Source organism: Prionailurus bengalensis, chromosome B1 (genome assembly GCF_016509475.1).
Source record: "Prionailurus bengalensis isolate Pbe53 chromosome B1, Fcat_Pben_1.1_paternal_pri, whole genome shotgun sequence".
NCBI lineage: Eukaryota > Metazoa > Chordata > Mammalia > Carnivora > Felidae > Prionailurus > Prionailurus bengalensis.
Window position 1 is genome coordinate 45,732,576 of NC_057344.1, and position 14,709 is coordinate 45,747,284.

Below are 14,709 nucleotides of genomic sequence, written 5' to 3' on the forward strand. Positions count from 1 at the left end.
GAAGGAGGTGGGTGAAATCTGATTTCCATAATTACCACATTATAGTATTTTCAATGTCTAATTTTTGATAAAAGTTATGAGACATGGAAAGAAACAGCAAAATACTATCTACATACAGGATGAAAGGCTATCAACAGATACTGTCCCTGGGGAAGCCAGGACTTGCACTTATTAGTCAACAACTTTAAATCTATCAAAAGCTATTTTACGTATGTTCAGAGAATTAAGGGAAATTACAGCTAAAGAAATAAAAATTATAGCTAAATAAATACATAACAACATAAAACAGAGAATATCAATAAAAATTTAAGAGTTATTAAAAAATAGAAATCCTGGAGTTGAAAAGTATAACTGAAATAAAGAAAAGACAGTGTAATTTGAGATCAAGTTTGAGCATGCTGAAGAAAGAATCAAGCAACTCAAATATAGGTCAAGGGAGATTACCCAGTCTGAGTGACAGAAGAAAAGGAAAATAAAGAAAAATAGAGCCTAAGAGAGCCTCTGAGATGTCATATAAATGTACTAACACCTACCTAATGGGAGGTGCAGATGCAGAGGAGAGAAAGGGTGGAAAGAATTCTTAAAGAAATCATATTCAAAAACTTCTCAAATTACATGTAAAACATTAGTCTACACAACTAAGCAGCTCACAAAATTCTATGCAGTATAAATTCCAAAAGATCTACACCTAGACACCTCATAAACTATTGAAACCCAAAGAAACGGAGAGAATCTTCAAAGAGGCAAGAAGTGACTCATCATGTACAGAGGATTCTCAATAATATTGACAGCTAATTTCCCATGAGAAACAATGGAGGCCAGAAAGCAGTAGGATGACATATTTGAAGTCCTGAATGAAAAAAAAAAGCAAAACAAAAAACAAGAAACAATTCTATATCTGATAAAATTATCCTTCACAAATGAAAGATAAATTAAGATATTTTAAGACTAACAAAAACTTAGAGAGTTCATTGCTTCTAGACAAGCCCTACAAGAAATATTAATAAGAGTCCTTGGATTTGAAATAAAAGGCACACCAGGCAGTAATTCAAATCTTCATGAAGAAATGAAGAGCACTGGTAAAGGTATATTTACATAAGTAATATAAAATAAAACAGAGGGGTTTTTGTTTGTTTGTAACCGCTTTTATTTCTGATTTAAAAGATGAATGTACAGGGACACCTGGGTGGCTCAGTCAGTTAAGCATCCGACTTCGGCTCAGGTCATGATCTCTCGGTTTGTGAGTTCAAGCCCCATGTCTGGCTCTGTTATGACAGCTCAGAGCCTGGAGCCTGCTTAGGATTCTGTGTCTCCCTCTCTCTCTCTGCCCCCACTTGTGATCTCTCTCTTTCTCTCTCTCAAAAATAAATAAACCTAAACAAAAGATGAATATACAAAGCAACAACTGCAAGGCTATGCTGATGGGTACACATATATAAAGATATAATTTGTAATGATAACCTAAAGGGAAGAAATAGAATTACATATAAAAACATAGTTTTTTTATACTACAGAAATTAATTTGGCATTAATCCAAACAGGATTACTCTACATTGTTATGTCAACAGCAAACCCCAGGCCAACTACCAAGAAAATAATGAAAAAGAAATATATATGTAAATAAATGGCAAGAGAATTAAAATGGTGGACTAGAAAATATCTAACACAATAGAAGGAAGTAGTAAATGACTTAAGAAACAAAACAGGTATGAGAAAGGAAGAGTTAAGATGGCAGAGTAGTAAGAGGACCCAGGACTTGTCTCCTCCTTGAAGACAGCTAGATGAATGTCAAATCATTTTCAACACCTAGGAAATAGATATGAGGATTAACAGAACAATCTGCATAATTCAAGGGAGGGAAAGCAGCAGGTTTGTGGTGTGGAGAGGTGAACTGTGGGAGAGAAGAACCACAGTGCCACAGAGGGGAGGAAGCCCTTTTTATGGAAAGGAGAAAGACAGAGGGGGAGAGAAAGCAGAGCATTGGGTTTGCACAAGAAAGCACACCCCCTGAAAGTAGCTAGAGAAAAAGAGTGAAAACATGCACAGGAGATTGCACAAGAAAACTGTACCCCAAAACCACTGATGGGGGAAAAACAAGAGGATTTCAATACCACCAGATTTTTATGAATGGCAGAGCACAGAGTATGAAGTTTCCAAGCTCATCTCCTGGTGGTGCTTCCTTAAGGAAGCAGGGCAGAGCCCTGGGAGTGGGCAGTACAATCTGAGGATCCCTTGGATCACACAAGGAGAAAAACTTCCCCTGCTTGAAGTGTATTTGGTAGAGGTGATATGCCTTTCCATGAGCAAAAGACCTAGCTCCATTAAGCTGCCATTTTCACCCATATAGAAACAAAGATGCCAGCTGAGGAGAGTATGCCCTGCTGATGGCAGTGCGTTGTGATTTACCATAAACTCTGAGCCCCTGCCCTTATGTGGTAGTGTGACCATTTCCTAGGACAAACTGGTACCAGCCACCATACATGAGAACCTTCCCCAGAGGATCACTCCAGGACTGAACTGTTGGGGGTGGAGGAGGGGGGTCTCTGAAGTGTTGGGTTTGAACCACAGCCACACCTAAGAAAAAACTCTGAAGGGAAGTGCCCCCTGGTAAGCCGACAGCTCAGACACAGAATTGAAGAAGGCACAGAGCTGATGGAAATGGGAGACACAGGAGGGGGGTAATTGACCTCTTGGCTGTGAGGGCGTGAACTTCCCACTCCAGAGACTAGAGAGTTGGGCGAAGACATTTTCACCAGTAGCCCACCAACACTGATCAACCTCAGTGAACTGAACAGTGCCACCAAGTGGACAATGGAGCCATTACACGAAACCTTGCTCCCTGTGCCTGCCAGGCACATCTCCTCTAGGGCAAGTCTACCTGAGACTAGGAACAGAAGGTCCCTCCCCCAGAAGAACAACACAAATCCCTTTCATGAGCTTAGTCTTCTGATCATAGACTGCTGCAAAGTTTCAGCTTTAGGGGAAATAGGATCTAGCTTCATTTGGGTTTTGTTTGTTTGATGGTTCGTATGTTTGTTGGTTTTTGTTGTTGTTGCTTCTGTTTTGTTTTTGTTGTTATTTTTCTTTTGTTTTTTTTTTTTTTTTGGATACAGAAAGAGCAAAATCTTTTATGTTACTTTTTAAAATTTTATTATTTAAAATTTTTTTTCCTATTCTTTTATCTTTTCTTTTTGTTCTATCAAGCTTCTCTTAACAAGTAGACCAAAACACACTTAGGATCTAGCTTCCTTTATTTGATTTTTTTTAATTTTTAAAATTTTACTTCATTCAATTATTGTTATTGTTGTTGTTGTTGTTGTTGTTTCTTCCTTCAAAATGACAAGATGGAGGAATTCACCTCAAAAGAAAGAACAGGAAGAAATGATGGCCAGGGACTTCATCAAAGTAGGTGTAAGTAAAATGTCTGAACTAGAATTTAAAACAGTGATTATAAGGATATTATCTGGGCTTGAAAAGGGCATAGAAGATACCAGAGAATCCCTCTCTTCAGAGATAAAAGAAATAAAATCTAGTCAGGCCAAAATTTAAAATGCTATAACTGAGATGCAAACCCAAATAGAGACCATTAAAATGAGGATGGATGAGGCAGAGGAGTGAATTAATGATACAGAAGACAAAATTATAAAATAATGAGGCTGAAAAGATTAAGGAAACAAAGGTCAGGGATCATTAAGGTAGACTTAGGGAACTCAGCAACACCTTAAGGCATAATAACATTCTTATCATATGACTCCCAGAAGATGAAGAGAGAGAAAAAGGGGTAGAAGGATTATGTGAGCAAATTATAGCTGAAAAGTTCCCTAATCTGGGGAAGGACACAGACATCAAACTCCAAGAAGCACAGAGAACTCCCATTAATTCAATAAAAGCCAGCCATCACCAAGACATATCATACTCAAATTCACAAAATACACAGACAAGGAAAGAGTCCTGAAAGAAGCAAGGGAAAAAAAGTCCTTCACCTTTAAGGGAAGACAGATTAGGTACACAGAAGATCTGTTCATAGAAACTTGGGGGACCAGAAAAGACTAGCAAGATATATTCAACGTGCTGAATGAAAAAAGAATACTCTAGCAGCCAAGAATACTCTATCCAGCAAGGCTGTCATTCAGAATAGAAGAAGAGACAAAGAGTCAAACACTAAATGTGTTTGTGACCACTCACACTCAGACAAACACTAAATGAGTTTGTGACCACTAAATCAGTCCTATAAGAAATTTTAAGGGGGACCTTTTGAGTGGAGGAAAAAAAAAGACCAAAAGCAACAAAGGCTAGAAACGACCAGAGAGCATCATCAGAAATACCAACTCTACATTTAACACAATACTGTTAAATTCATACTGTTCAACCATTACTCTGAATGTAAATGGACTAAATGTTTAAATCAAAACACGTAGGGTATCAAAATGGACAAAAAAGCAAGATCCATTTATAATGCTGCCTACCAGAGACTAATTTTAGACCTAAATACACCTGCAGCTTGAAAGTGAGGGGATGGAGAACCATCTATCATACTAATGGACATCAAAAGAAAGCTGGATTTCTTAAGAAAGCTGGATTATATAAATATATAAATCAAGCATAAAGAAACTCATTGATAATAGTACAAAAATAATAAGGGACTTTAACACACCACTTACAACAATGGACAGATTACCTAAGCAGAAAATCAACAAGGAAACAATGGCTTTGAATGATACACTGGACCAGATGGACTTAACAGATATATTTAGAACATTTCAGAGAAGCAGAATATACATTCTTTTCAAGCACACGTGGAACATTCCCCAGAATACATCACATACTAGGTCACAAATCAGGCCTGAACAGGTATAAAAAAATCAAGATCATACCATGCATATTTTCAGATCAAAACTTGAAGTCAACCACAAGAAAAAATTTGGAAAGCCCTCAAATACATGGAAGTTAAAGAATATACTACTAGGGGCGCCTGGGTGGCGCAGTCGGTTAAGCGTCCGACTTCAGCCAGGTCACGATCTCGCGGTCCGTGAGTTCGAGCCCCGCGTCGGGCTCTGGGCTGATGGCTCAGAGCCTGGAGCCTGTTTCCGATTCTGTGTCTCCCTCTCTCTCTGCCCCTCCCCCATTCGTGCTCTGTCTCTCTCTGTCCCAAAAATAAATAAACGTTGAAAAAAAAAAAAAGAATATACTACTAAAGAATAAATGGGTCAACCAGGAAATGAAAGAAGAAATTTTAAAAAATACATGCAAGTCAATGAAAATGAAAACATAACAGTCCAAAACTTTTGAGATGAAGAAAAAGTAGTCCTAAGAGGGAAGTATATTGCAATTCAGGCTTATTTCAAGAAAACAAATAAAGCCTAAAGCCAACAGAAGAAGGGAATAATAAGGTTAGTGCAGAAATAAATGATACAGAAAGAAACCGAAAACCAGTAGAACAGATAAACAAAACTTAGAGTAGCTTTTTGAAAGAATAAGCAAAATTGATAATTCCCTAGCCAGATTTATCAAAAATAAAAAGACCCAAATACATAAAATCATGATTGAAAGAGAGGTCACAACCAACACCACAGAAATATAAACAATTATAAGAGAATACTACAAAAAATTATATGTAAACAAACTGGGCAATCTGGAAGAAATGGATAAATTCTTAGAAATTCACAAACTACTAAAACTGAAACAGGAAGAAATAGAAAATTTGAACAAAAAGAAAAATTAATGCCTATTCTTCTCAAACTGCTCTGAAATATAGAAATAGAAGGAAAACTTCCAAAGTCATTCTACAAAGCCAACATTACCTTCGTTCCAAAACCAGACAAAGACTACACTAAAAAAGGTGAATTAGAGGCCATCATCCCTGATGATAATGGATACAAAAATTCTCAATAAGATACTAGCAAATCAAAATCAACAGTACATTACAAGAGCTATTCACTGTGATCAAGTGAGGTTTATTCCTGGGTTGAAGGGCTGGTTCAATATTCATAAACAGTCAAAGTGATGAATCACATTAACAAAAGAAAGGATAAGAACCATATGATCATTTCAATAGATGCAGAAAAAGCATTTGACATAATATAGCATCCATTCTTGATAAAAACCCTCAACAAAGTGGGGACAGATGGAACATACCTCAACAGGCCACATATGAAAGACCCAAAACTAATATCGTCCTCTACGGGGAAAAACTGAGAGCCTTTCCCCTACAGTCAGGAATAAGACAAGGATGTCACCTAACCTTACTATTTAACCTAGCCCTAGCACTGGAAGTCAGCCTCAGCCATAAGACAACAAAAAGAAATAAACGGCATCCAAATAGGAAAGGAAGAAGTCAAACTTTTACTATTTGCAGATGACATTAATATACTACGTAGAAAACCTGAAAGACTTCAGAAAAAAAAACTGCTAGAAATAATACATGAATTCAGCAAAGTCACAGGATATGAAATCAATTCAGGAATCTGTTGCATGTCTATACACCAATAGTGAAGCAGCAAAAAAAGAAATCAAGGAATCATTTCCATTTGTAATTGCACCAAAAATAGTAAGATACTTAGAAAGAAACCTAACTAAAGAGGTAAAAGATCTATACTCTGAAAACTATAGAACACTTATGAAAGAAATTGAAGAGGACACAAAGAAATGGAAAAGCATCCCATGCTCATGGATTGGAAAAACAGCATTGTTAAAATGTCTATACAACCAAAATCAATCTCCACATTTAAAGCAATACCTATCACAGTAACACCAGCATTTTTTTCAGAGCTAGAACAAACAATCCTAGTTTGTATGTAGCCACAAAAGACCCTGAATAGCCAAAGCAATCCTGAAAAAGAAAAACAAAACTGGGAGGCATCACGGTTCTGGATTTCAAGCTACATTACAAAGCTGTAGTCATCAAGACTGTATGGTACTGGCACAAAACAGACAAATAGTTCAATGGAACAGAACAGAAAACCCAGAAATGGATCCACAACTATATGGTCAACTAATCTTTGACAAAGTAGGAAAGAACATTCAATGTAAAAAAGACAGTCTCTTTAATAAACAGTGTTGTGAAAACTAGATGGCAACATTCAGAAGAATGAAACTAGACCACTTTCTTACACCATACACAAAAATAAATTCAAAATGGATAAAAGACTTAAATGTGAGACAGGAAGCCATCAAAATCCTACAGGAGAACACAGGCAGCAACCTCTTTGACCTCAGCCAGACCAACTTCTTACTAGACATGTTGCTGAAGGTAAGGGAAACAAAAGCAAATGTGAACTACTGGGACTTCATCAAGTTAATAAGCTTCTGCACAGTGAGGGAGACAATGAACAAAACTAAAAGGCAGCCTACAGAATGGGAAAAGATATTTGTAAACAACATATCTAACAAAGGGTTGGGATTCAAAATCTGTAAGTAATTTATCAAATTCAACACCCCAAAACAAATAAGACATGGGTGGAAGATGTGAACGGACACTTTTCCAAAGAAGTTATTCACATGGCTAACAGACATATGAAAAGATGCTCAACATAATTCATCATCAGGGAAATACAAATCAAAGCCACATTGAGATATCACCTCATACCTGTAATAGTGGCTAAAATTAACAACACAGGAAACAACAGGTTTTGATGAGGATGCAGAGAAAAGGAAACCTGCTTGCACTGTTGGTGGGAATGCAAACTGGTACAGCCACTCTGGAGAACAGTATGGAGATTGCTCAAAAAATTAAAAATGGAACTACCCTACATTGCAGCAATTTCACTACTAGATATTACCCAGAGGTCCCAAAAATACAGATTTGAAGGAGTACACGCACTCCAATGTTATAGTAGCAGTATCAAAAATGGCCAAACTATGCAGAGAACCCAAATGTCTGCTAATGGGTGTACAAAACTGGAGTGTATACACACACACACACACACACACACACACACACACACACACATTCATACAATGGTAATGGTAATATCACTCATCCATCAAAAATAATGAAATCTTGCCATTTGCAATGACATGGATGGAGCTAGTGTATTATGTTAAGTGAAGCAAATCAGTCAGAGAAAGACAAATACCATATTACTTCACTCATTTGTGAAATTTAGTAAACAAAACAGATGAACATATGGGAAGGGAGGGAAAGAAGTCAGGGAAACAAACCACAAGAGATTCTTAATGATAGAGAACAAACTGTGGGTTGATGGAGGGAAGTAGGTAGGAGATGAGCTAGATGGGTGATGAGTACTAAGGAGGGCACTTGTGATGAGCACTGAGTGTTGTATGTAGGTGATGAATCACTGAATTCTACTCCTGAAACCAATATTGCACTGTATGTTAACCAATTAATGTAAATTTTAAAGAAAGTATTAAAAAAAGAAAAAAGATATAACATTAAAAAACATCAAATGTCAGATGTAAATACTAACTTATCAGTAACTGCATTAAATGTGAAAGGATTAGACTCTGCAATAAAGAAGGAGGGAGTGGCAAATGGAAAAAAAAAGACATGATCCAACTCTATGCTGCATGCAAGATATATACTTCAGATTCAAAGACACTAACAGATTGAGAGAAAAAGGATGAAAAAAGATATTTTATGACAATGGTAATCAAAAGAGGGCTAGAGTGGTTATACTAATTTCACACAAAATAGAACCTAATACAAAATACAAAAATAGTAATTCAAAAATATTACTAAAAACAAAGACATTTTATAATGATAAAATGGTTAATCTACTATGAAGACATAACAGACTCAGAGGCACATAACCATAGAAACCCAAAATACATGATGCAAAATCTAACATATTTAAATGGGGAAATAGACAATTCAACAACAATAACTGGAACTCTAATAGCCCACTTTCAATAATAGATAGGACAACTATCGATTGTTCTACTAGCAAGGAAATGGAAAACTTTAAAAATTCTATAAATCAACTAGACCTGACAAATATCTATGGAACATTCCACCCAACAACAGAAGAATACATGGTCTTTCCAAGTATACATTGAATATTGTTCAGGATAGATCATATACTAGTCCATAAAATAAGTATCAGAAAATTTAAAAAGATTTAAATCATACAAAGTATTCTCTTAAACTACAACGAAATGAAATGAAAAATCAGTAATAAAGTAATTATAGAAATTCACAAATATGTGAAAATAAAAACAACACATGCCTAAATAACCAATGGGTCCTCCCTCCCAAAAAATCACAAGTGAAATTATAAAATATTTTTAGATGAATGAAAATGAAAACACAAAACATCACAAATACAGCATGTCCCTGAAGAGTGCTTAGAGAGAATTTTATTGATGTTAATTCCTTTACTTATTAAAAAAGAAAAAAAGATCAAAAATCAATGAAGTAATCTAACCTTTCATGTTAAGACATTGAGAAAAGAAAATTAACCCACATCAAGTTGAAAGAAGTAAATAATAAAAATTATACATCATTTAAATAAAAGAAAAATAGTAGAAAAAATAAATTAAAAAACCCAAACAAAATTGACAAGCATTTTTGGCAAGACTGGTCTCAAAAATGAAGAAATACTCAAATAACAAAAATCATAAATTAATGGGGTGATGTTACTACTGACATGACAAACATGAAAAGGATTAGAAGGGAATATATATGTATACAATACTTTGCCTGTCAACAAATTTGATAACTGATTAAATGAATGAATTCCTAGAAGGACAAAATCATCAAAACTGTCTCAAGAAGAAACAGAAAATCTGAATAGATCTGTAAGTAAAGAGATTCAACTAATAATAAAAAAATGAAGTTAGGCTTTACTGGTAAAATTGCATGAAATATTTAAAAAAGAATTCACACTAATCCTTCACAAATGCCTCCAAAATATCAAAGGAATGCTTCCCAACATATTCTTTGGGGCCAAATTTACAATGACAGCAAAATCAGACAAAGACATCACTCCCCCAAAGAAAGGAAAACTACCATCCAACATCTGTATTGAATACAGATGTAAAGTTCCTCAACAAAATGCTAGCAAACCAAATCCAGCAGATATGGAAAGGGTTTTACAGTATGACCAATTAGGACGTTGGCTTAATATATAAAGTCAATTAATGTAATATATTCTACCAGCAGAATAAAAGACAAAAACCACAAGTTTATCTCCAAAAGGAAAAAGCATTTGACAAAGATCAAAACTACTATAAGTCAAGAAAAGAAACAACAACAACAACAACAAAAAAAAAACCTGAGGAATTTAGGTATAGAAAAGAATATCCTCAGCCAGATAATGAGCATCTGTGAAAAACTTACAGTTAACATCATACTTAATGCTTTCTCCCTAAGGTCAGGAACAAAACAGGGATATAAGCTCTTATCGCTTCTATTCAACATTGTCTTGGAGATTATTCCAGGGCAATTAGGCAAGAAAAATAAAGAAAAGGCCATCAAAAAAAGTATTACAGCTAAAAAAACAAGTTCAGCAAGGTTGCAGAATATAAGATCAATACACAAAATTCAATTGTATTTCTATACAGTATCAATGAATCATCTGCAAACAAAATCAAGAAAACAATTTCATTTATAATAGCACTAAAAAGAATAAAACACTTAGGAATCAATTGAACAAAAGTAGTCTAAAACCTGTTATCTGAAAATTATAGAAAATTGTTGAAGGAAATTAAAGATACAAGTAGATACAAAGACATCACATGTTCATGAGTCAAAGAGTTACTATTAAGATAGCAATATTTCCAAAATTGACCTACATATTCAACACAATGTCAATCAAAATCCCAGGTGGCTTCTTTGCAGAAATTGAAATGTTTATCTGAATTTTCATAAAGAAATACAGGGACCCAGAATAATCAAAACAATACTGAAAAAAAATAACAGACTTGGAAGACTCATATTTCTCAATTTCAAAACTTAATATAAAACTACAGTAGTCAAGTCATTGTAGAGCTAAATGTACTGAGCAATGAAATAAAATTGAGACCCAGAAATAAACTCACACTTTTGCAATCCATTGTTTTTTGACAAGGGTACCTAAAACAGTTCAATGTGGAAATGTTTTGAGAAAATGGTGCTGGGACAACTGAATATCCACAGTGAAAAAAATGAAGTTGGATCTTTTTCTTACATCAAACACAAAAATCAACTCAAAAGAGATCACCACCCTACATGTAAGAGCTAAAAATACAAAATTCTTAGAAGAAAATATCAGAGTAAATCTTTATGACCTCAGGTTAGATATTCCACAAAAACACAAGCAACAGAAGAAAAACTACTTCATTGGACTTCATCAAAATATAGGAATTATATGAAGAAATAAAAAGACAAACCACAAAATTGGTGAAAATACTGGCAGAATATACATTTCATGTATTTAGAATATACAAAGATCATATACATCTCAATATTAGGAAGATAATACCCCTATATAAAAATGGTTAAAGGATTTGAATAGACATTTTTTCAAAGATATACAAATGGCCAGTAAGATCCTCATAAAAAGATGCTCGACCTCATTAGCCACTAGGAAAATTCAAGTTAAAACCACAGTAAGATACCAATTTAAACCCATTAGGATGGCTATCCTTTTTTTTTTTAAAGGGAACATCATTTTTAAAAAAAAGGATGTGGAGAAATTGGAGTTCTTGTGTCCTGCTTGTGCAAATGTGAAATGATGTAGCCACTATGGAAAACAATATGGGGGTTCTTCACAAAATGAAACACAGAATTAATATTTGATTTAGCAATTCTATTTATGGATATATACTCAAAAAATTGCAAGCAGGAACTCAAACAGGTATCTGCACACCAATATTCATAGCAACATTATCTGCAATATCCAAAAGGTGGAAACAATTCAAATGTCCAGCAACAGATGAATGAATGAACAAAATGAAGTATACCCATCCAATGTGATACTGTTCAGCCATAAAGAGAAATGAGGTATTGACACATGCCACAGCATGGCTAAGTGAAAGGTGCCCAACACACAAGGCCACATGCTGTCTGATTCCCTTTTCATGAAATGGCCCAAACAGGTAAACCTAAGACACAGAAAGTAGACTAGAGCCTGTGAGGAGTGTGGGCAGATGGGATGAGTAACTGCTATTGGGTGTGGAATTTCTTTGAGAGGTACAGAAAATGTTCTAAATTTGTAGTGATAGTTGCACAAATCTGCTTACGTACTAAGGACCACTGAATCGTTGTACACTTTAAAAGTATTTACTTCATGGTATTTAAATTATATCTCAATAAAGCTATTATAAAAAATGATAGAGACCGGATCTCTCAGATGGGACCCAGTCCCTTCCCCCCATCCCCAACACACAGAGCTTGTGTCTCAGGTTGGTGAGCAGGGGCTAGACAAGGGAAACATGATAGTTTCGTGGTGTGCAAAGGGGAAAATGAGAAATGTGTTTCCATTTTCATATGGTGTTTCATATGGTGTTCATATGTTTCATTTTCATTGGTGTTGTGTCCTTGGAGGAGGGTTTAGGAACAGTGCAAGGTGGTTACTGAGGAGGAGACGAGTCAGCACGTGTGTTTAAGCAGAGAGAAGGCCTGAAAGGGCTCCCACCTCCTGGCAGACATATGTACACCAGGAGACTGAAAAATCCCAAACAGCTGAGGGATCAAAATAACATATGGAATGAAAAGCCTAGGGATACAGGAAAAGGGATGCTGCAGACCTCAAAACCTGAGGCTATAGTAGGGAGGATAGATTTTAGTAACAAATGACAGAAGGTGACCTAAAGCCAGGAGGAGCTGACACTGGTTATTGATGCAGAGGTCACAGAAGCTGACACTTATCAAGGGAATGAGGCACCTCAGGAACCGGTAAGGACTTGTATGAAAGGGTATCTTGCTATCCACTACAAGAACAACCATGATGTTAAGCAAATTTACTCCTGCATTTAAATAGAATACTGGGGAGAAGGGGAAGATAATCTTAGAGATAAGAAAAGTCCTGATAGGAAATTCAAATTTTGGATTAAGTTTAATTGCTGAAACACTAAGGATTTTACCCATAGAATTTTACTGTACCTGGAAGAGACTAAGTTTTAAGCCACAAGGGAGGAAGTTACCATGAATGCTTGAGATTCATTTCTCTTTTCCTGCTATTAAGTGGGAAAGGTTGTTGGTAAGCTATTGGGTTCATGTAAGACAGAATAAAAAGTTACATTTCTTCATCACTGTGTCAAAATGAGTAAATTTTAAACCCCCATTAAGGAAACAGAATACTCAAGGGATGGTATTGTTCTCAAGGAAGAAATGATAATAATGTAGCACAGTAGAGGTGTTAAAGCTACAATGGCAATCATATTGCAATATAAATATATCAACTCAATATGTTGCACACCTTAAATTTATACAATGTTCTTTGTCAAGTAAATGTAAGGCAGTAATTTTTATAAGAGTGGCCATGAGGTGGCCTATGGCCAACCAAGCAGTCGGATACAGGCTGGATGAACTTTGAGACTGAAGTCGGGAAGCACCTCCAATTAGCTCCGGGACTTTGCACGCTACTGAATCTCTTGGTACTCACTTGCCTGTGTGTGAAGGAGTCTAACTAGATAACTAGTAAGATTTCTTCCAGCTCTAAAAGACTGATTCTCAGGTCTTGTATGCCCAGTGGGGAAATATCTGCCACTTCTTGGCCAAATTCAAGTGGGCATTATCTTTTAAGAGGGGGGAACCTCTCCTCTTTCCTTGGCCATGCCCCTGGAAGCTGGGCTGAGGGCAACCAGATATAAAGTGCAGTTACCTGGGAAATGTCGCTGGATCTTGGTTTTGCAGTTACATTTTCCAATTAGCTCAGGAATGAAGACATCACCGTGACATTTGGCACAGTAAAAGGCGGCTCTGGACAATGAAAGCAAATGAAGAATGACTTATGTGAGGCTTAACACTAAGGAAGCGTGGCACTGGCTCAGTCTGTCTGCCATTAAGTTGCATTTGCCTTAGGACTTTCTCCCCATAAAGTAATAAAAAAATTACCTTATGACTTCCTTTGAAGATTCAGCAATAAAGAACCCTAATGTGTTCTTACGCAGTTTAACTTCTGCAGGTGGATTTAGCATCAGACCACTGGAAACAGAAAATAAAAACACAGTAATTTCCCCCCTTTAATTTCTGTGGCAATAATTGGTGTTTCATTCTGTCATAACTAATGGATTCTCTAAGCTATAGAGTTAATAGGACCCCATCCGCAACTACGGCCAAACACAGTAGAAGAAGTGAATTTGACTATATTTCTTTGATTGCTGCTAAATATCCAGAAGGGAGCCACGTCACAACACGATTGCTGAGTTGCACGCAGCTGAGCTGAGTCCAGCTGAGCTGGACTGCGTCCTGAATCTGAAATGGGCAAACCAACTAAGATGCATGAAGCCTTGCTAATTTAGGCTATCCAATGCCACGGCCACACAGTTGAAAGTCTTTCGGTCATGCTAGTGGTGTTTATCCTTAGGCTACTTGCCCTGTAAAAGTAAATGATGTCTAGTTAACCAGCTGGATTCAAAGGTTCCTTTTGTTTGCCTATGTAATTTTTGAACTTATGTATTTCTTTTGACTTCACTTTTTTTTCTATCTTGATTGCAAGATTTTTGAGAGTAAGAACCACATGAATAGCTTCTACTGCTACATGAATGCTTTGATTTTCTATTTTCTTATGGTTTGTGTGTTTGAAAATGACATCTTACAAATTTTAT

The 14,709-nt window shown here is 36.0% G+C and overlaps 1 protein-coding gene across 1 annotated transcript in view; it reads right to left on the reverse strand.

The window, feature by feature from the left end:
• Positions 1-14,709, reverse strand: part of KCNU1 (potassium calcium-activated channel subfamily U member 1) — a 148,251-nt gene that overhangs the window by 81,165 nt on the left and 52,377 nt on the right. The window contains exons 17-18 of the mRNA XM_043564441.1: positions 13,997-14,086; positions 13,764-13,861 (exon numbers count right to left, since the gene is read on the reverse strand). Coding sequence (XP_043420376.1) covers positions 13,764-13,861; positions 13,997-14,086 — 188 coding nt within the window. The remainder of the gene's footprint in view (positions 1-13,763; positions 13,862-13,996; positions 14,087-14,709) is intronic.